Source organism: Ursus arctos, unplaced genomic scaffold (genome assembly GCF_023065955.2).
Source record: "Ursus arctos isolate Adak ecotype North America unplaced genomic scaffold, UrsArc2.0 scaffold_24, whole genome shotgun sequence".
NCBI classification, from domain to species: Eukaryota; Metazoa; Chordata; class Mammalia; order Carnivora; family Ursidae; genus Ursus; species Ursus arctos.
Window position 1 is genome coordinate 31,618,794 of NW_026622919.1, and position 22,689 is coordinate 31,641,482.

At 36.0% G+C, this 22,689-nt stretch overlaps 1 protein-coding gene and 1 pseudogene across 2 annotated transcripts in view; both read left to right on the forward strand.

The window, feature by feature from the left end:
• Positions 1-22,119, forward strand: part of RAD51C (RAD51 paralog C) — a 36,527-nt gene extending 14,408 nt beyond the window's left edge. Inside the window, exons 5-9 of one of the 2 annotated variants that reach the window (XM_026517453.4) lie at positions 3,977-4,108; positions 11,380-11,446; positions 12,301-12,361; positions 20,079-20,139; positions 21,099-22,119. In XM_026517453.4, coding sequence (XP_026373238.1) covers positions 3,977-4,108; positions 11,380-11,446; positions 12,301-12,361; positions 20,079-20,139; positions 21,099-21,212 — 435 coding nt within the window. In that variant the 3' untranslated portion in view covers positions 21,213-22,119. The remainder of the gene's footprint in view (positions 1-3,976; positions 4,109-11,379; positions 11,447-12,300; positions 12,362-20,078; positions 20,140-21,098) is intronic. The other variant, XM_057317997.1, reaches the window with a different exon arrangement.
• LOC123002039 (60S ribosomal protein L32-like) lies at positions 21,655-22,119 on the forward strand (annotated as a pseudogene).
• Positions 22,120-22,689: the final 570 nt, after the last annotated feature.

A 22,689-nucleotide genomic window follows, 5' to 3' on the forward strand; every position in this document is an offset into this window, starting at 1 on the left:
GCAGGGGGAGCAGCAGAGGAAGAGGGAGAAACAGGCTCTCTGCTGAGCAGGGCTCAATCCCAGGACCCTAGGATCATGACCTGAGCCAAAGGCAGGCGCTTAACCCACTGAGTCATGCAGGCGTCCCAAGTTTTTTAATTTTACAGTGGTGCAAAAGTGATACGTATTCAGTAAAAACTGTACATCAGATTTTGATCTTTTCCTAGGCTAGTGATACTCTGTACAGTACTCTTTCGTGATGCTGGACAGTGGCAGCGAGCCACAGCTTTCCATCAGCCATGCAAGCACGAGGGTAAACAAGCAATACACTTACAACCGTTCTGTACCCATATAACCATTCTATTTTTTACTTTCAGTACAGTATTCAGTACATTACATGAAATTTTCAGTGCTTTATTATAAAACAGGCTTTGTGTTAGATGATTTTGCCCAGGTGTGGACTAATGAGTTCTGAGCATATTTAAGTTAGGCTATACTAAACTATGATGTGTGGTATGTTAAGTGTATTAAATGCATTTTCGACTTAACAATATTTTCGACTTGGTGTGGGTTTATTGGAGTGTAACCCCAATGTAAGTTGAGGAAGATCTGTATCTTGTTTCTCAATTTCTTCATTCCTGCTTTCTTTTTTGTTAGGTATTTTCCAGTGTACCGTGTTGATTCCCTTCTCGTTTCTTTTATCATATATTTTTTAGTTATTTTCTTAGTTGCTCTGGGGATTATGATTAACATCCTAATTCATAGCGGTCTAGTTTAAATTAATACCAAATTAATTTCAACAGTATACAAAAACCTTGTTGCTTTATAGCTCCATTTATCCCCCTTTATGTTGTTACTGTCACAGATTACATCTTTATACATTGTGTGACCATCAATATAGATTTATAATTATTTTTTCTATAGTTGTTTTTTAAATCATATAAGAAAATAAGAGGGGTTACAAACCAAAAATACATTAATGCTGACTTTTAGATATGTAGTTACATTTACTGGTATTATTTATTTCTGTGTGTGGATTTGAGTTACTGTCTGGTGTTCTTTCATTTTCAGTCTGAAGGACTCTGTTTAGCATTTCTTATAGGATAGATCTACTAGCAATGAATTCTCTATCTGAATGATCTTAATTTTTTTTTTAAGTAGGCTCCATGCTTGATGTGGGGCCCAACATGGAGCTTGAGCTCATGACCCCAAGATCAAGACCTGAGCTAAGACCAATAGTTAGGCACTCGACCAACTGAGCCACTCAGACACCCTGGGAATGTGTTAATTTCTGCTTTATTTTCGAAGAATGCTTCTGCTTGGTTGACAGTATTTTTTCTTTCAACAATTTGTATATATCATCCTATCACTTTCTGGCCTTTGGGAACCACAGTGGTTCCCAATGAATGAATGAATGTATAAATGAATAAATATACACACACACACACACAAAATCTGATTCTTCTTACGTCTTAATTGGCATGCTGGTAAATGCTTAGTGACTGGCTTACCTGGAAAAAAAGTGTATATACGTATATACATACATAAGTTTATTATAAAGATGCTGATATAAAAGAGGTATAGCACACCATTTACAAATAATAATAAAACGTACAATACTCTTTATTGCAAATATGTGTAGCCAACTGGGTCTTACAGAAAGCTTTCATTGATTTGATTTTTCTATTGATGTTAATTTTACATAATAAGATTCACCATTTATTTATTTGAGATTTAAGATTCTGTTTATTTATTTGAGAGAGAGAGAGAGAGAGAACACATGCACACAAGTGGTAGGGGAAGGGAGAGGGAGAAGCAGATTCCCTGCCGAGCGGGGAGCCAGACTGGCAGCTCAGCTCGATCCCAGGACACCGAGACCACTACCCAAGCCGAAAGCAGACGCTTAACCAACTGAGCCACCCAGGTGCCTCCAAAATTTACCATTTAAAAGTGAACGATTCAGTGCAGTTAGTACATTCACAATGTTGACAACCACTACCTTTAGTTCCAAAATGTTTTTATTACCCTAAAAGGAAACTCATACCCTTTAAAGAGTTGCTTCCTTTCCTCCCTCCCCGCAAAGACCCTGGCAACCACCAATCTGTATTCCGTCTCTACAGATTTACCAATTTTGGATATTGCATATAAATGGAATCATATGATACGTGATCTTCTTGGTCTCGCTCTTTTATGTAGCATAATATGGTCAAAATTCATCTGCTTTGTAGCTTGTACCTGTACTTCATTTTATGGTAGAACAGTATTCTGTTATATGTATACAGCACAGTCTGTTTATCCTTGGATGGATATTTGGGATGTTTCTACCTTTTGATTATTGTGAATTGTGGCTGCTATGAACATGTATGTACATACATTTGTCTTAGTACCATTTTTAGTTCTTTGGTGCATGTACCTAGAAGTGAAATTGCTGGGTCATATGGTAATACTGTTTAATTTTTTGAGGAACCACCAAAATGTTTTTTCATAGTTGCCGAACAGTTTTGCATTCTTACTGCCAGCATATGAGGTTTTTCTTAATTTTAATTTTGCTAAACTTATGCATCTATATTTGACCTATAGCAAAATTATATTACCAGTGAGCACTTGATTGCTGTCCAATTCAAAAGAAGTTGCTCACCTTGTTACGAACAAGTACTGTTTTAACATGAATGCTGGTTGATATTTTTGTTTATGTTAACACATGTGATGAAAGTGAAACAGCAAAGGTGTATTTTTTTTAATTGAAGTATAATTGATGTACAATATCCTGTTAGTTTCAGGTGTACATTGTAGTGACTTGATATTTTTACACATTATGAAAGAATCCCCACAGTATGTCTAGTTACCGTGTGCCACAATACACAGAAGTATGTGTGCATTTCCTTATATGTGGGCTCTCTTTCTGTCCTAGAGGTACTTACCCAGGACTCAGTTCTGTTGCCTCCCTTTTCATTGACGCTTTCCCTTACATCTAGTCTAAGTTAGCCTCCCTCTACTTTATCACCTACTTATTCATCATCATTTCACCCAGTTTCGTCTCTTTATAAACTCCTATCATTATCAGAAATTATTCGTGTATTTGTTTGCATGTTAATTGTCCTTTACTCCGCTAGAACGTAAACTCCAAGAAAGCAGGAACCTTGTCTCTTGTTCTCTGCTGCCTGGAACAGTGACTAACATATAGTAGGTATCAATAAGCACATGCTGAATGAAGGAATGAATACTCTAAATAAATTACTTAGACATGGGGTCATCAAATCCCCTTCTTTAGTCTAATCCTTTTTAGATAGAAAAATATATAATCTCACACGTTTTTTGGGTTTATATTTGGATTAGTTTCCAAATTCTGTTTGTTCTTGGATGTGAGGTTTATATATTATTCTAACGTCACTGTAGGAGCCATTATTTGGATTATATTAGAAATGCAACTGTCATGAAAATGTTTATCATCTATAAGTGAACCTCAATTGGATTTCAAGACAAACCTGCCTCATGCTGAATTCTATATTACAACATTTTGTAATGATTAGTTGCCTTATAGTATATTTAAAATTAAGGAGGAAAAGTATACGAAGAATTTGAAGTTTTTGAAGAAGATATAATAATTTAATATTTGAAGAGTTTTTTAAACATAAAAAAATCTCGAAGGTAAAATTGAAATATTGAAAATTTGTTTTACTAAGACTTCAGAAGTTCTTTTTATCAGTGTAAAATGCCTCTGTAACGATTGTGTATAGTGGTAAAATACAAGAAAATTATAATTGCTTCTTTATGTTGAATTACTTTTTCAAGTTGATAAATTATCAAACCAGAGTACATTTTAACTTTTGCTGATTAATGCAGAAAGCATTGGGTGAATACATTTATTTTGGAGAGTTAGAAATAGAACTCTGGATTTTAAGGATTTTTTTTTCCTGCAGAACATGCTTTTGGGATGCCATTTTTAAAATTTTATTATTAATACCAAACCTAATATCATTATCTCTTCTGTATTTAGGTTCGATTAGTGATAGTGGATGGTATTGCTTTTCCTTTTCGTCATGACCTAGATGACCTATCCCTTCGTACTCGATTACTAAATGGCCTCGCCCAGCAAATGATCAGCCTTGCAAATAGCCACAGATTAGCTGTAAGTATTGTTAGCAGAGCATTTTATAATAAAGTCAAGCTTGTATAAAGTATCAATATCTAGAAATAGCTAAATAGAATTTGACTAAAAGCACATAATACAAACACACAGTTTTGGATGTAGTTTTTGTTTGATTTTTAGGAAAAAATAATTCCAGTCATAAGTGTTGTATATCAGTTTTCCTAGAAAATAATAACCATAATCAAGATGCCATATTTTAAAATGGACTTGTTCGATAAAGAAATGCCACCTTTGGTAATTGCAATGTTTGAGGGGTTTTTTGGTCTAAATATACTTGATGTTTTTCAGGTAAGCTCTTCTAACTTCCCCATTTTTCTTTTACTCTGTGTCTTTTAGTATTACATGTTGTATAGTCACAGACTCAGATAGATAGAAAAATTACATGGTGTGAACATCCTAGATGTTTGGAGGTAGAGTGAACTCTTCTAGATTTGAAATGTGAGGTTAGATAGGAAGATAAGTTTGGAAGTGATGAGACAGAAAGGAGTGAGGTAACGACTTTTTTTTTTTTTAAACTGCCTATTTGCCATCACTTTCCACTCTGCAACCCCGTGCCACATCTCACACCAATACACACACTTGTCCAGGAGGGAGATGGGAAAAGATCAAGCCACTTAACTTAATTTTCTTGTATTTATCCTGACTAGAGAGTCATTAGTGCATATCTGTAATATAGCATAAGTAGATAAATAATTTATCTCAAAACATACATTTTTTCTTTTGAGTTTTTAGATTTTTTTTTCCATATACTGAAAAGTATAGTCTCCTGTGTTTGAATCATTTCTTGTATTAATTTGTAATTTAGCATTCTGTTAATGTCAATGTAGAGCCCCCAGTAGGGGGCACTCAAGACTAATGGGTTCCTTAGGTTTGGTTTGGTTTGTTTGTTGAACAGAAATAGCTTTATCTATTCTGATTAAAAAAGTAATCTAAACAGTAACATGGAATATTATGCAGTGTTTAAGAAGAATAATGTAAATATACACGTAATAACACAGAACAAGATATATTCAGATATATGATTAAGTAAAAAGATTCAAGTCGCATAACAGTATATTTTATGTGATCCCACTTTTGAGAAAAATAAAAATTATATATGTGCATTTATATTTATATATATGAACAAAAAGATCTGAAAGGATTGAAATGTTCATAATGACTTCTTCTAGAAATAGGATTTTGTGGGCTTGAGGGCATACTTTTACCTCTTTATAAATTCTTCTTTGCTTGATTTTTTTTAATTTCCCAGTTACAATATGGAAGCATTTAGGACCTTTGATAATAAATACATTTCACAATTTTAAGTATATATACTTTCTGTAAAAGAAATTCTAAACAATCAAAAGTGTAGAAAGTAAGTGAATTATCTTTTACACAGAGATGATTATTCTTGAGTTTGGTGTACCTATTTTTCCAAACTTACTAAGTTTTTTTTTTAAGTTTTTGTTTTTATTTTAATGTTATCTCTACACCTAACATGGGGCTTGAACTCACAACCCTGAGATCAAGAGTTGCATGCTCTACCGACTGAGTCAGCCAGGCGCCCCTATATAGACATATTTTTTAAAGTAAGATCATATTATGCTTGCTATTATACAAAGCAGTTTTTTGTTTTTCGCTTAATATTTTGTGAACATTTTTCCATATATGCTACTTAATGAGTGTACTTATCAGCTTATATAGTGTTCTATTGTATGATTATAGCATAGGTTTTTAATCACCCCCCCATTGTCTTTAAAGTTGGCTTCAGGGGCGCCTGGGTGGCACAGCGGTTAAGCGTCTGCCTTCAGCTCAGGGCGTGATCCCCGCGTTATGGGATCGAGCCCCACATCAGGCTCCTCCGCTATGAGCCTGCTTCTTCCTTTCCCACTCCCACTGCTTGTATCCCTCTCTCACTGGCTGTCTCTATCTCTGTCAAATAAATAAAAAAAATAATAATAATAATAAAAAAAATAAAGTTGGCTTCAGTTTTCACATTTAAAAAATTGTAGTCGGGACGCCTGGGTGGCTCAGTCGGGAGAGTGTCTGCCTTCAGCTCGGGTCATGACCCCCAGGGTCCTGGGATCGAGTCCTGCATCTGGCTCCTTGTTCAGTGGGGAGCCTACTTCTTCCTCTGCCTGCCTCTCCCCCTGCTTGTGTTCTCTCTCTCTCTTTGTCTCTGACAAATAAGTAAAATCTTTAAAAAATTAAATAAATAAATAAATTTTAAAAATAAAAAACTAGTCGACAATTTATATATGCTTTTTTGCCCATTTATCTAGTTATTTCTGGAATTATTAAGTCAAAAGGATATCTCTGTTTTTATTTTTATTTTTATTGAGGTATAATTTGACAAATAACATTATATAAGTTTTTTTTTTTTAAGAGTTTTTTATTTGAGAGAGAGAGAGGGAGAGCGAGAGAGAGCACAAGCAGGGTGAAGGGCAAAGGGAGAAGCAGACTCCCCACTGAGCAGGGAGCGCAGTTAGGGTTAAGGTTAGGCTTAACCGACTGAGCCACCCAGGTGTCCCAGCAGAAATGTTTTTTTAACAGCTTTATTGAGATTTAATTAGCATACCATAAAATTCACTCTTTAAATGTGTACATTTCAGTGGTTTGTAGTATATTTACAGATTTGTGCAACCATCACTGTCTAATTTTAGAACATTTCCACCACCCCCAAAAGAAATCCGATGCCCATTAGCCATCACTCCCCATTGCACCTTCTCGTCAGCCCCTAAGAACCATTAGTCTGCTTTCTGTCTGCATGGGTTCATCTTTTCTGGATAGTTTATATAAATAGAATCATTCAGTATATGGTCTTTTATGTCTGGCCTCTTTCACTTAGCATAATGTTTTCAAGATTCATCCATATTTTAGCATATATCAGTATCCTTTTTATGACTGATTAACTTTGTGTTTTTCTTAATGTATCACATTTTCCTTATTCATCAATTGAAGGACATTTGGGTAATAGAAGTATTTTTAAAGCAGCGAAGTTCATAATTTAAAAGTGATTGTTACTTCACTAATTTAAAGATTCGTTCTTTAGTATCATGGTAAACCCAGTGCTTTTGCAGAGGTCATGTAATTCTTCTATAAGTAATTGCTAGACGTGAAAATTCTGATTTTGGAATGTTGGGAATTTTTTAACAGTTGATAAGCCAGTACATGGTTTACATTTTCCTGGAGAGGTGTAATGGGTAAATTAAATCCAGGTTTCCCTCACTATCCAAAAATAGAGCATTCTAAGGAAAACCTTTTGTAAGCCAAAAGGCATAAAGTGAAGAAGCAATTACCAGGAATTTATATGGAAAATTATTTTAGTGTTCCCAGACTCAAAAAATAACTTTTCTCAGGCTTTTCTGATACCTTAGTGCAGATGTTGCTAAAGAATGCACAAAGTAAATCCGGATAAAGCACAGATGCTCACAGACACAGTTCAAAGCTCCGGCAGCTTAATGCTAAGATGCTGAGTATCATTCCCACAGAAAGGAGCGTGGTGATGCTGCTCTCCCTGCCTGGGTGCACTCTGCCTCTATAACGGTTCTCTGCAAAACAAATGCTGAATACTATATTTGCTTTTCACTTTTTTTTCGTAAAAGTGAAAGTTCTCTTTAGATTTTTTTTTGGTTAGCAAAAAACAGGTACATATAGGTCTTTCATAAAAGTGAAGTGGCATAACGGGAATTTTTGAAAAGTAGGGGATACCTGTACCCTGTAAACTGGTGCTGTCTGATAGGACTGTCCGGGAAGATGAAAATGCTCAGTCTAATACAGCAGTTGCATGGCTGTTGAGCACTTGAGAAATGGTTACTGCTACTGAGGAACTGAATGTCTGATTTTAATTTAATTTTTAAAAGCTGTGTATGTGCCTAATGGCTGCAGAATTGGATGGCGCACCTCTAACCAAAAAGCGATAGTATAAATATCCCAGTTGTTAGAGCTTAAACACTTGGTAGTCTGTAAAGGGTATTATTCTGCGTGTTGGGGATGCCAGTGAGTCACATATTTCAGTTGATTACCAATTTAAATTCCTGCTTAGCTTTTTCTAAGATGCCTGATGTGAGGTAATACATGGGGAAGCCGCTGTGGCACTCAAGGGAAGATCAAATGATCAGTCTTGCAAATAGCCACAAATTAGCTGTATTATTAGCAGAGAATTTTATAATAAAGTCAAGCTTGTATAAAATATCAATGTCTAGAAATAGCTAAATAGAATTTAACTAGAAGAAAGTCATGTCACCCAGTTTGGGCCTAATTGAAACCTAGATGGAGCACAGTTTTCTCCTTTGTAGACAAACAAAAATTTTAGGGTGTTATCAGTGCAGTGGGAATAGCCAAACATCCTTTTCTTTCTCAGTTTTCTTATGGAACTGATACCTTTTTCAGAGTAGGTACCTTTTCTCATTGCTTTTCATAGAAATTCTTTATCATTGTCAGCTTGCAATAGTATCTGTCATATTTCTGGAGGGAAGATCTGTATTGGAAGAATATTTAAAATTACTCTTTCTGAAGAATTTGGGGCTGGGAGGGACCAGATAATCTTATACTGTATTCAGTCAGCCTTAAACACTCTTTTTCTCTACTTTAAAATTACTGTCCTTCATTTTGAGGCAAGGGAAACAAAAACAAAAATAAATTATTGGAGCTACATCAAAATAAAAAGCTTTTGCATAGCAAAGGAAACAATCAACAAAACTAAAAGGCAACTTATTGAATGGGAAAAGATACTTGTAAATGATATATCCAATAAGGGGTTAGTATCCAAAATATATAAAGAATTTATACAACTCAGTGCTTATAGGGCAGAATAAATGTCTTTTGGCTTTAGGGCAGTGTAAAAAAATTTATACAGTTCAATACCCAAAAAACAAATAATCCAATTAAAAAACAGGCAGAAGACATGAACATGCATTTCTCCAAAGAAGATGTACAAATGGCCAACAGACACATGAAAAGATGCTCAACATCACTCATCATCAGGGAAATCTGAATCAAAACCACAATGAGATACCACCTTATACTGTCAGAATGGCTAAAATAAAAAACACAAAAAAACCAGCCAAGTAAGTGCTAGCAAACATGTGGGGAAAAAGGAACCTCGTGCACTGTTGGTGGGCATGCAAACTGTTGTGGTCACTGTGGAAAACAGTATGGAGGTTCCTCAAAAAACTAAAAATAGAATTAACCTATGATCCAGTAATGCACTACTGGATATTTACCCAAAGAATAAGAAAACACTAATTCAAAAGGATATGTGCACCCCCATGTTTATAGCAGTGTTATTTATAATAGCCAAGATATGGAAGCAGCCCAAGTGTCCATTGACAGATGAATGGATAAAGAAGATGTGTGTGTGTGTGTGTGTGTGTATATATATATAAATATATATAAATATATATATATATATCTCTCTCCAGACTCTTAACTATAGAGAACAAACAGATGGTTGCCAGAGGGGAGGTGGGTGGGGGAATGGGTGAAATAGGCAAAAAGGATTAAAAGTACATTTGTCTTGGGGCACTTGAGTGGCTCAGTCGCTTAAGCATCCGACTCTTGGTTTAAGCTCAGGTCATGGTCTCAGGGTCCTGGGATCGAGCCCCATGTTAGGTTCTGCACTCAGTGGGGAGTCTGCTCAAGGATTCTCTCTCTCCCTCTCCTTCTGCCCTCCTCCTGCTTGCTCGCATTCTCTCTCTCTAAAATAAATCTTTAAATAAAGAGTACACTTAATGAGCACTGAGTAATGTATAGAATTGTTGAATCACTATATTGTACACCTGAACGTAATATAACACTACGTTAACTAAACTGGAATTAAAATTTAAAAATAACAAAAAAATTACTATCTTTCAAAACATGGAATCTTTTCTATAGGTCACTATTTAATCCAAAAGAATTAGTACAATTTTTAGCCTTGAGGGCCATCTTTGAGTAAAGCAACACCTATATCTATTATCAGACTAGTATAGTTATAATTTGGGGTCATTTGACCTGATTACGGGGTTTTATTTTTTACCACTTCTCTGTATTTTGTTTATGATTTTAAGTCTTTTCTCATAATTTTTGCCTCCGTTTCTTCTTTTTCCTATAAAACCAGAAATGGTAATAGTGTATTTTTCTCTTTCCTAAAAATGCAAACAGTGAGTTATTTATTAAATATCTCACACTCGAGGCACCTGTGTGGCTCAGTCATTGAGCATCTGCCTTCGGCTCGGGTCATGGTCCCAGGGTATCTCACACTCTTTTGATTAAATATATTCTAGAGAGGCAACAGTGGTAGAAAAAACAAAAACACCAGACTCAATCTTTCTAAGCTTCTGATTTCTCATGTGTTAAACTGGAATAATAATATCAAAAAATATTGATAATAATACCTCATTCATGGAGTTGTGAAGGCTAGATAAGATAATGAAGGTAAAGCACTTAGCATAGTTTCTGGCATGTATTAAGTACTCAATAAATGTTTATCACCACTGCTGATACTGCTGCTGTTGGTCTGGTGGTGTTTTGTTTTTAAGATTTTTTTTTTTTTAAGATTTTATTTATTTATCCGACAGAGAGAGACAGCCAGCGAGAGAGGGAACACAAGCAGGGGGAGTGGGAGAGGAAGAAGCAGGCTCATAGCGGAAGAGCCTGATGTGGGGCTCGATCCCATAACGCGGGGATCACGCCCTGAGCCGAAGGCAGACGATTAACCGCTGTGCCACCCAGGCGCCCCTGTTTTTAAGATTTTATTTATTTATTTGACAGAGAAAGAGATAGCACAAGCAGGGAGAGCAGCAGGTAGAGAGAGAGGGAGAAGCAGACTCCCCGCTGAGCAGGGAGCCCGCCTCAGGGCTCCATCCCAGGACCCTGGGATCATGACCTGAGCTGCAGGCAGCCGCTTAACTGACTGAGCCACCCGTGTGCCCCTGGTCTGGTGGTTTCTACTGGCTTATCCAAAACGTAAATTTTAAAAGTGAGGTTTTTCCCATGCTCGCAGTTATGAAGTTTTCATACATGATCTCTTTACACCTTTATGTATTTGTTATCTGTTATATTTTTATTCTTCCATTTTCACAATTGTTCTTATTTGTTAAAAATGTTTATGTTCAATAGAATCATGTTTTCAGATAATTTTATGGGCAAATTAAAAAAAAATTTATCAGAATAGTTTTCATTACCTAAATATATTTTTCTTTAAATTGTATTCAGAATACTAAAATCACAGGACTATTTCCTTGGTAATTTGGGGTAGAGATTCACCGAATTTTCTCACTTTTTTTAAGGTACTTTTAACTAATCAGATGACAACAAAAATTGATGGAAATCAGGCCTTGCTGGTTCCTGCGTTGGGTGGGTAATTAATCAGATAAGCATTTTTTAAAGTTTTTTATTTATTTAAATAATCTCTACAGGCAACATGGGGCTTGAACTCATGACACCAAGATTAAGAATCACATGCTCTTCTGACCTAGCCAGCCAGGCACCCCCAGATAAGGATTTTTAACTTAACACATTTTTTCAGCCTCTTTCATGCGATGCTTGTTGAGAACTGTAAGCTCCATGAAAGCAGAGATTGTATCTGATTATTCACTGATAAGTCTTAGCATGGAGCACAGTACCCTTAGATACCCACTCATCCTTTCAGTTATTTAACAAATATTTATTGAGCATCTACTATTTGTTAACTATTGTTAGGTACCGAGCATATAAATATTCATTAGATGATTTTTGCCCTCAGAAAGTCTTAGGCAGGAAGAAGGGTGAATCCATTTAAATAGAGATCACACTACAGCGAATAGACTTATGACTCCTTCTAACCTCAGTCATGGTTTTGTTAGGACACAGTGCTTCGAGATTTTTCTTTTACTAAATTCTTTAAGAATATTTTGTCAGAATTTTTGCTTTTCTTGTAGCCAGAAATATGTTAGTAGGTCTGATGATATGGAAGACTGACAAAATGTTGACTCAAATTATAAAGTTTTCTGAAAGCAAATAAAGGATAATGAATGATCTTCAGTATTTCCACAGATAGGTAAAAATCTAATCTCAGGATGTTACTCATGTGTACAAGGGGTTTTGAAAGTATAAGTATATTCTCGTGTTAAATTAGCTAAAATAAAACTGTTTTGGTCAGGGGCATTCTGAGAGACTTCTAACCTTGTCAGTAAGGCAGTATACAGTTGTTCTGTTCTTGTTCCCACCAGGGGAAAGTTGGGGACATGCTGCTACAATACGACTAATCTTTCACTGGGACCAAAAGCAAAGGTCAGTATAGAAACAAGCTAATAATTCTGAATATTGGGTTAATTACACTGAAGGGTTATATTTTCTTAGATCTACTCCAGTGGATGAAATCTACAGTGACTCAAAAGCCGAAAGCTTTTGTTGCCTTGTCCTCAATCACCTAGAGAAAACATAGAAACATGTTGTTAAACTGCACATTTAGCTAACATAGGAAATTCTTTGGAATATTTAAATGATGGGGTGCACTTGAAATGAGTAGGTGGCCAAGGAATGCTCCTTCTAAACCTCTTTGAAATCAAGTTCCATTTATTAGCCTTGCAGGAGGTGGGTACTTTGTGTTCCTAGAAGGGATTGAAAGAAGAAAATCAAGACAAAAGGAAAATTTTCTGAGGTTAGCTTTAGGACTAATTTATGTGGAAAATGGGATGGCTTTTCTTAGTTGCTTAATGTATTTCTTATATGAAATTGTGTCTATTTTTGTTTTCTTTTGTATTTTGCTATCCTACTTTTGTTATCCAGTTACTTACCTGCCTTCTACAAGTATTGTTCTTTAAAATAAAACTATGACAGCATGAAACCTTTGTATTTGTTTTTAAAGCTGCTGAGCAAGTGAACAAACCAGCTTTCATTTTCTTTAAAATAGGCAAATGAAAGCTGTGGCGTCTTTTATTCTACATTTCTAGAAATGACAAATATATGCCAGCCCCTCTGCTTTGAGATTAATTTGTATAACTGAAAGAACTTAGTTTGGAAATGCTCTAATGAAAGGGAGAAATTGAGAAAGCATGTGGGCAAAGATGGAAAAAAGGGTTGCTTTGGGGTGCCTGGGTGGCACAGCGGTTAAGCATCTGCCTTCGGCTCAGGGTGTGATCCCGGCATTATGGGATCGAGCCCCACATCAGGCTCCTCTGCTGGGAGCCTGCTTCTTCCTCTCCCACTCCCCCTGCTTGTGTTCCCTCTCTCGCTGACTGTCTCTATCTCTGTCAAATAAATAAATAAAATCTTTAAAAATAAAAAAAAAAAAGAAAAAAGGGTTGCTTAAATATATCAGGTTTGGTCAGTGATAATTGTCTTAGTTCTTTACCTACATTTTTTTGTTCTCCAAACTGAAAAAAAATCATGCCTGACCAAATTAGGTTTTACTTACTCTGAGCTCATAGCAGAATTTATTACACTTACATACATCTTTGGAAACTCATTCATGTGGTTTGTATCTCTTTTAAAAATAGCATTTCCATGGGGCACCAGGTGGCTCAGTCGGTTGAGCGTCTGCCTTTGGCTAGGGTCATGGTCCCGGGGTCCTGAGATGGAGCTTCGCCCTCTGCCTCTGTCTACCGCTCTGCCTGCTTGTGCACGCGTGCGCGCTCTCTCTCTGTCAAATAAATAAATAAAACCTTTTAAAAAAGTAGCATTTCCGAAGAGCTCAGGTAACTTTTTTTTTCTCATAACACATAGTGCTTTACAATTGACTTCCATCCCCCAGTTCTGTAAATAAGTCATTGTATTCTGGATCACAAAAGGAATTCTTTCCTCAGCAACAAACCCTATTGTAAAGATTTGGTAACAGTTCTCCAGATGAGAATCTTTTGAACATATTGCTTATACTTTCCCAGATTTAGGTTTTCTGTAAAGTGCATCCCACTGTTCAAATGTTTTTAGGGATTCTCCTTGAACTCGTATATAGTAGTAGTCATCCACTCTTATTCTACTATTAAATATTCACTATTAAAATACATCTAAAAAATAAGAAAAATAATATGAGCAAAGCAAGATGTTTCATCTTTTAATGCATTCATCAGAAGGAGATGTTTGCCTTCTTAGTCAAATTCCAGAAGTTAGCATTGGTTAGGTACCCATGAGATCAGAAAATTATGCTTATTTTTTAAGAGTTAAACATTTTGTGATTTTCAGCTTCTTACTCATCCTTTCCAAGAAAGTGGACAATGGTGTTGAACACAGACATTGAATTAGATTTTTTTTTAAGATTTTATTTATTTTTTTTGAGAGAGAGATAGCGAGAGAGAGCACGAGAGGGGAAGAGAGGAAGAGGCCAACCCCGGGATCATGACCTTAGCCGAAGGCAGATGCTTAACCGACTGAGCCACCCAGGTGCCCTGAATTAGATTTAGGGGAACTCTGTTCCATAACTTTTTTCTATATCCCAAACTACCATTTTAGAACTGCTTGCTTATGATAGATATTTAACTGGGAAGTTTATATACAGCATTTCATATAATCCCTTCAATAACTCTTTGAAGGATCTATACCTACATAGAAGTGAGAAGACCAAGGCTTCCCAGAAAGATTAAGAGTAATTAATAGCTACTACCTATTGAATTTTTATTAAGTGCCTTTTATTGTGCTAAGCATTGTTTATTTGTTTGTGTATGTGTGTGGGTATATATATATATTTCATTTTATTTTCCAAATAACTCTATGAAATAAGTAGTAGCATCCAAATTTTATAGCTGACTCTATAATAGGGTCTGTTTCTTTTCCTATAATTGCTCTTTCTACAATGTAATTACAGTATTGTGTTGATTGCCAGCAAATCTGAAAGTATGGCTCTTATCCTCCTTTTTAGATAAAATCCTTTTTCTCCAAACTGTTTTTTTCCCCCCAGGCTGGGGATATATGATAAGTAATGTGCATATTTTATTACAATCAAAATAAGTTGATCTCATTTAATGGAATTAAAATATTTATTCATTGTTTGAAACCAGGTATCTTTTAAAAAAAAAAGAAAGTTATCTTTAAGTCATTGAAGTTGTATGAAAGCTCGTATGTGTTTTAAAATTTAGTTTATCTTGAAAGGACAAAAATAGAAATTCACACTGGGGAAAAGTAGTTATAAAGATGAACACTTCCAGTTTGAGCAGAAAAGTAAAAACCTTGACTAGCCAAATTTATATTGAGAATTGAACCTGAGTGTCCCATCTTATACTCCAGTCCCCATCTTTCACCGGAAACACCTGGCTTTTACTCTTTGACTAACAATGAAATGACATCCCAACAGTTATTCAAATAAGTACTTTTGTCTCTGTCCTGTATATTGTGAGGGTTTTCCTCCAATTTGCAATTCATGATAATATGAGGCTGAAATTGTTCAGAATTATATCACTCTTTGCCAAGAAGATCTGGTGGTAGAGTGGAGTAATATATCAACACCCCCACACAGTGTTTCATATGTGTGCTTAGCTTTAGAGCACAAATTGTGCTTCTGTCTTATTTCTTCCTGACCCAAACTGTGTAGTTCAGCCATATGTTAAGCTTCATCTCAGCTGCGGCCATGAGCCAAGTGATTCTTTGGTTTAGTTTGTTGTTTAAAAAGATGTCTTAAGATGCAGATATGAAATATAAAATTATTTTATTTTTACTTAGGAATTTGAGGAAATTTTTCACCCTGAATATTTAATGCCCACTTGACTTTAGGATTTTTAATAAACATGTAAAAGCTTCTTTTTTTTTTTTTTTTAAAGATTTTATTTATTTATTTGACAGAGCGAGAGACAGCCACCGAGAGAGGGAATGCAAGTAGGGGGAGTGGGAGAGGAAGAAGCAGGCTCCCAGCGGAGCAGGGAGCCCGATGTGGGGCTCAATCCCAGGACCCTGGGATCACGCCCTGAGCCGAAGGCAGACGCTTAACGACTGAGCCAGGCGCCCCAAACATGTGAAAGCTTCTTAAAAGCTTATTTACTTTTTTTTTTTTTTAAAGATTTTATTTATTTACTTGACAGAGAGGGAGGGAGTGAGTGCAAGTAGGGGGAGCAGTAGGCAGAGAGAGAGGGAGAAGCGGGCTCCCCGCTGAGCCGGAAGGCTGCTGCGGGACTCCATCCCAGGACCCTGGGATCATGACCCAAGCCGAAGGCAAACACCTAACGACTGAGCCACCCAGGGACCCCAAAAGCTTATTTACTTTTTAATAATTTTCTCAGAATATTCAGAGTATTGGGTATCTTTTTGGACATATGATGATATAAGGTGATTTAGATACTAATTTTTCAGAAGGTTAGTTAAATTTTGTTTTATTGAATCAAAAAGAGTGATTTTTTAAAAAAAATAAGGCCGGTTAAAATACACCATGCTTCTATCTTTCCGTTATTTAAATATATATGTATATTTTTGAAATTTTATTTATTTTTATTTACTTTTTTTTTTAAGTAATCTCTGTGCCCAAATTGGGGCTCCAACTTAGAACTTGGAGATCAAGAGTTACATGTTCTACCAACTGAGCCAGCCAAGCACCCCAATTTTTCTGTTATATTTTGTATTAAAGATAGAATTATCTACACTAAAGCATTGTAAAAATTTATAATCTCTGTCCCTAATACAACTATTCTCATATTACATATTACACAACAAATACTTCATTTTTGCCTATAATTACAATTACAGAGTATATGACGTTTTGGATTCTGCTATTTTTGTCCCAAAAGTACAAATCTAAAACATTAAGCTAATGGACTGTGATCTCTGATTGCTTCTCTTTTTTATTTTGAAGATTTATTTATTCATTTGAGAGAATGTGTGTGTGTGCCAGAAGCAAGGGGCAGAGGGAGAAGGAGAGAGTCTCATGCGGGCTTAGCGCTCAGTGGGATTTGGTCCCAGGACTGTGAGATCATGACCTGAGCTGAAATCAAGAGTCAGATACTTAACCAGCTGCACCACCCAGGCACCCCTGATTGCTTCTCTTTTGAATTGTGGCTGAGTAGAGGGGCAATTTCAAACTTTGAAGAGTAACATCATAAACCAAGGTGTCCTTTTTGAATTGTCTTTGAAAACAATCCAACACTCCTCCCACCTCTGTTGTGGAGCAGCCTTCCAGGGCCTCCTCTGCAAATGGGCTCCATGGCCTAGCATCCTGGTCCCTGCCACCCATGATCACGTGCCAAGGGCCATAAGGGGTTACTGCCAAGGTTTCCACCAGTCCACAGGTGACAACATGGCTGCCATCTCCTCCAGCAGCTCACTCATGGCTGCTTACAGCTATTACCAGTACATCCTGTGTTCCACTTCTGGTAACAGCTCCTGTACAAGTGCACCCATCCCTCACCACCCTGGTCTCCGCAAGGCTGACTTGGGTCACTGGTGGGCAAGGTTCTTTTTCAGGATGTCCGATTTCCCGTTCATTGCTACAGTGTTGGAGTCCCCAGAATGCTCAGAATCTCCTCAGGCCTCCAATAGCACAATCACCTGTGACTTGGCTCTGGAAGCCATGAGGAAGCAGCCTGGTGACCAGCCTGGCAAAGCCAACACTAGGCCCCAATCCTGAGTGGCCACCACCAGCCACCAGGCTCATTCAGGAAGTACTAGGCGCATGAGAGCTCTTCTCCCCTCCCGGTAGGCTAAGCAGGCTGCAGTAAGCAGAAGCAGTTGGGTTCTTTTATATCAAAACAGCAAAACACCAAAAGGGAAGTTGAGAGAACCCCATTGTTTACTGACCAAGCCACACTCAAGCCTTCCTGACACCCTGTAACCATGTGCCTCAAACAAAGTAGAAAATAAACTCCAAGCATCCAGTAAAAAAAATCAACATCGTATTGTATGTAAATAAGTGATCCTTTTAACTGTGAGAGATTGTGATTTTTCTCTAAGTTAGAATCTGCTTTTTGTGCAGTTATATCAATTTGGGGGGGATATGGTATTCTTTAAAATTTAAATTCAATTAGCCATCATATAGTACATTATTAGTTTCAGATGTAATGTTCAACAATCCATTAGTTGAGTATAATACCCAGTGCTCATCACATCATATATCAGTATTTTATTTTATTTTTATTTTTTTATTTTTTAAAAAGATTTTATTTATTTGACAGCCAGCGAGAGAGGGAACACAAGCAGGGGGAGTGGGAGAGGAAGAAGCAGGCTCTCAGCGGAGGAGCCCAATGTGTGGCTTGATCCCAGAACTCTGGGATCATGCCCTGAGCCGAAGGCAGACACTTAACGACTGAGCCGCCCAGGCGCCCCCATATATCAGTATTTTAAAAACTGGTAAATTGTGGGGCACTTGGCTGGCTCAGTCAGTAGATCATGCAACTCTTGATCTTGGCATTGTGAGTTCAGGCCCCACATTGGGTATAGAGCCTACTTAAAAAAAAAATTTTTTTTTTTAAATTAGAGTGTAGTAAATTGTACATATAATAAAATGTATCACTTTAATCGTTTAAGTGTACAGTTTAGTGACATGCAGCACATTCACATTACTGTGCAGTCATCACCACCATCCATCTCCAGAACTTTTTCATCTTCCCCAACTGAAACTGTTCCCATTAAATACTAACCCCTATTCTCCCCTCCTCCCCGCCTATGGCAACCACCATTCTGTCTTCTATGAATTTGACTACTCTAGGTACCTCATGTAAGTGGAATGACACAATATTTGTCCTATTGTGCCTGGCCTTTTTTTCACTTAGCATAGTTTTCAGCGTTCACTGTTACATATGACAAGAACTTCCCTTTACAAGATTAAATATTCCGTTATATGTATAAACTACATTTTATTTATCCATCCCTCCGTCAGACACTTAGGTTGTTTCTGTCTTTTGACTATTGTGAATAAGTTATATCAGTTTTAAAGTAATTTTGAAATGCACTTTAATAGTTTTTGCTTAGAAGGTGCCTGGGTAGCTCAGTCAGTTAAGCATCCAACTCTTGGTTTCAGCTCAGGTCATGATCTCAGGGTCGTGGGATTGAACCCCACATCTGGCCCCATGTTCAGTGCAGAGATTGCTTGAGATTCTCTCCCTCTCCCTCTGCTCCTCCCCTTGCTCTCTCTCCTCTCACTCTCTCTCAAATTAAATAAATAAATAAAATCTTAAAAAAAAAAAAGATTTTGCATAGGCCAGTTGGCTGGCTCAGTCTATAGAGCATAAGCCTCTTGATCTTGGGGTCATGGGTTCGAGCCCCACGTTGGACATAGAGATTACTTAGTTAAATTTTTTTTAATAATTTAATAAAAGTTTTTGCTTATATTTGTTGCTAGTACAGTATTTGAGCAAACTTAATAAGAGCTTAGAATTTTATATCTAACTACTTTCAACTTTCAATTTTATATTATTTTGTACATAATAAGATTCTACCTAAACAGACCTTGTTCTGTCATTACAGTGATTCTTCTGGATATAATCATTTTGAAAGAATGTGTCTTCCTTGCTTATTTGTACTAGTATGATATGAGTATGTGCTCCTCATTTGTAGCCCAAGAAATTGTCTTAATACTTCTATCGTAACACACAAAAAAGTATACAGTTACTTCAGAAAGTTGGAAAAACATAAAGAAAAAACAATCTTTATCTTGTAATAACGACTTAACTTTTTGATTGTAGTTTTCTAGTAATTTTTCTATATATGTGCATTTACTAACTTATAAATGGGGGCTCATACAGCATAACTTAATATATTATTATTTTCTTATCTCATTAAATATTTTCTTCCACTTTATCTTCTTAAGCATCAGCAGTATTTTGTCATGTAGAAATTTATTTTGAATTACTCATTGGATGTTTAGGTTGCTTTAAAATTCCACTTATATAAACAACTCTATTGTTATATGTAATAATTATTATATGCATACATATAGCTATTGAGTCTTTTGATATTTCTTTGCTTTCTGTGTCCTTAGGGAACAAAACAATAGAATTGTAGTGAAAAACTATAAATTTAAATGATTAAATCAGTCATCTGAACTAATTAATTAAGATCATGTATTTGTGTATATTTATTCTTTTTCTCTAAGCAGGTTGGCAACATTGTACAAATCACCAAGCCAGAAGGAATCTACAGTACTGTTTCAAATCACAGTCAGTATTATTTGATTAGAGTGGGGTTTTGGTGTTGGTGGGCAGTAATTATCTGAAGAGAGCATTTACAAATTGCTTCTGTTAACTTCTGTAGGCAGCAGGCATATTTGAGGACAGCTTTTGATGCTTAGAACATTATCCCCAAAATAGTAGTATATATACAGAATATTCTAGTGACAATTGGACTGAAATTTATTCTTAAGAACAGAGGAAATACTTATTTGTAGGCTAGTGTGTTCCATGCCATATGTAATGTCAGGATATTAACAAATTTTAAAGTGAAAGCTGTTAAAGATTTTCCAAGAAAAAATACTAACATTACTCATTTTAATCTGTAGATATTATAGATCTATCATAGCCACCAAATATATCCTGTTTTAAAATGTTAATTTTCCTATAATTTAAAATCATAGAACACACTTTTTTGGCTGAAATATGCATATTTATCAGTGGTATTGAGCCAAATATATTCTTGGCATCTCATTTTTTAAGGACCGAAACAGAAATAGAGATTCTGAAACCGAATTATTGACTTAGTCTTTGTACTGCTTAGGTGCATTTAAAGTATACTAATTGGAAAACTAAATTTAGACTATTTAATTGTGAAAATAAATTTGTAAAGCACCTAAGTAATTAGTACATGTTACTTCCTTTTACTCGTCAATAGAGTCACCATAAAGTTTGTTAAGATTTTCTTTTAGAGTGCATTTTTATAATGCATTGTTATTTCTGTGTGTGTGTGTATAAACAATGTATAAATAAATACAGATATAAAATACGCTAGTACAGCTTTGGCTTGGACACCTATTCATGAGGTTTAACCTCTTCATTTGCAGTGGTTAATAACCGCTGTCTCAAGAATAAAGTAGCTCTTTTATCAATTACTTAAAAATATTTGGAAAACCAATCGCTATTTTAGGTGTTCTTAAACCATACTTCTGTATTTTTTTATCTTCCAGCCTCAGGGATTTAGAGATGCTGTTGTTGCTCCTGCATCTTCTTTGCAAACAGGTTCATTGAATTCCCGGAAACGGTCACGAGAAGCAGAGGAAGAACAGGAATCCAACGACTAGTCTTACAGTATGCGTATGTGTTGATACTGTGAGATGTAATATATACAAGCAGTAGACTCTTTACTTTAAAATATAAACACTATGGCATATATGAATCAAGAACATATGAAGTGAATGTGGGAAACATTAAATGAGTATGATTCTCTGAATTTTTCTAAAGCAGTTCTACAGTTATATTTTGCCCTGTTTTCATTTTTCGTAACAGTCAGCAGAGATGATACAGGTATTGTATTTTTGCAAATGTGGAAAGCTGATCTCATGTGGCCAATCTGAATTGACCATTGATACTGTTTTTTCCTCTTTTCTTTGCTAATTGCATAGAAAAATCTTAGGAAGAAAAGATTTTTTTTTTTTTTCATATTCGTGTTGGGTTCTCCTCTTTAAATGTAGTTTTGGTAATTCTTAAAAATGACCTGTTTTGAGCCATCTCTTACTTGGCATCATGGCTGCCCTCAGACCTCTGGTAAAGCCCAGTACCATTAAAAAGAGAATCAGGAAGTTCATCCAGCACCAGACAGACCGATACGTCAAAATTAAGCACAACTGGCAGAAACCCAGAATCATTGACAGTAGGGTGCACAGAAGATTCAAGAGCCAGATCTTGATGCGCAGAACTGGTTATAGGAGCAATAAGAAAACAAAGCACATGCTGCCCCGTGGCTTCTGAAGTTACTAGGCCACAATGTCAAGGAGCTTGAAGTGCTGCTGATGTGCAGCAAGTCTACTGTGCAGAGCTTGCTCACAGTGTCTCCTCCAAGAACCACAAAGCCACTGGAAAGAGCAGCCCCGCTGGCCGTCAGAGGCACCAAGCCCAAAGCCAGGCTGCACAGTCAAGAAAATGAATAGACAGCTTATGTGCTCATTGTATTTGTGTTAATAAAACCATAAAACCACAAAAAAAGAAAAAGCCTTGTTTTTACTGTTACGAAGAAAAGCCAGCACTGTGAGTCAGCATATTAGGATACAAATTTTAGATGACCGATCAGATTTTAGTGACCCCAATCCTAAATCTAAGCCATTTGCTTCTTTTTAATGTTATTTTATGTTAAGGGAAGGACTTTGGAGCCATTACCCTATCTAGAAATTGTCTAGAACATTCATCTTCCAGAATAGTCAAGTCGATAAACTCACAATTATTTATTTCTACACTTTCGAAACATGGTGAGATCCATTCTAGAATTCTAGATGTATTGACATTTTCCTTTGAATAATCTTGAAACTGCTTGAATAAATTAAAAATTTGGATTCTTGAGTGGTTTTAAAATCATCTAAAAATGTTTTGGCACCTGATTCTTCTTAGTACTTCTCAATTCATTCACAAAATTTACTCTGGTTCCCAGTGGAAGAAAATTATTTAAATAATTCAGTATTATATACTGTGACACCATGTTCTCCAGATTTTAGTGTCAATTGGTATTTACTGTCCCAGACTGAACACTAAATTCATAAAATTTTTAAAATACAATTATTCTGTAAT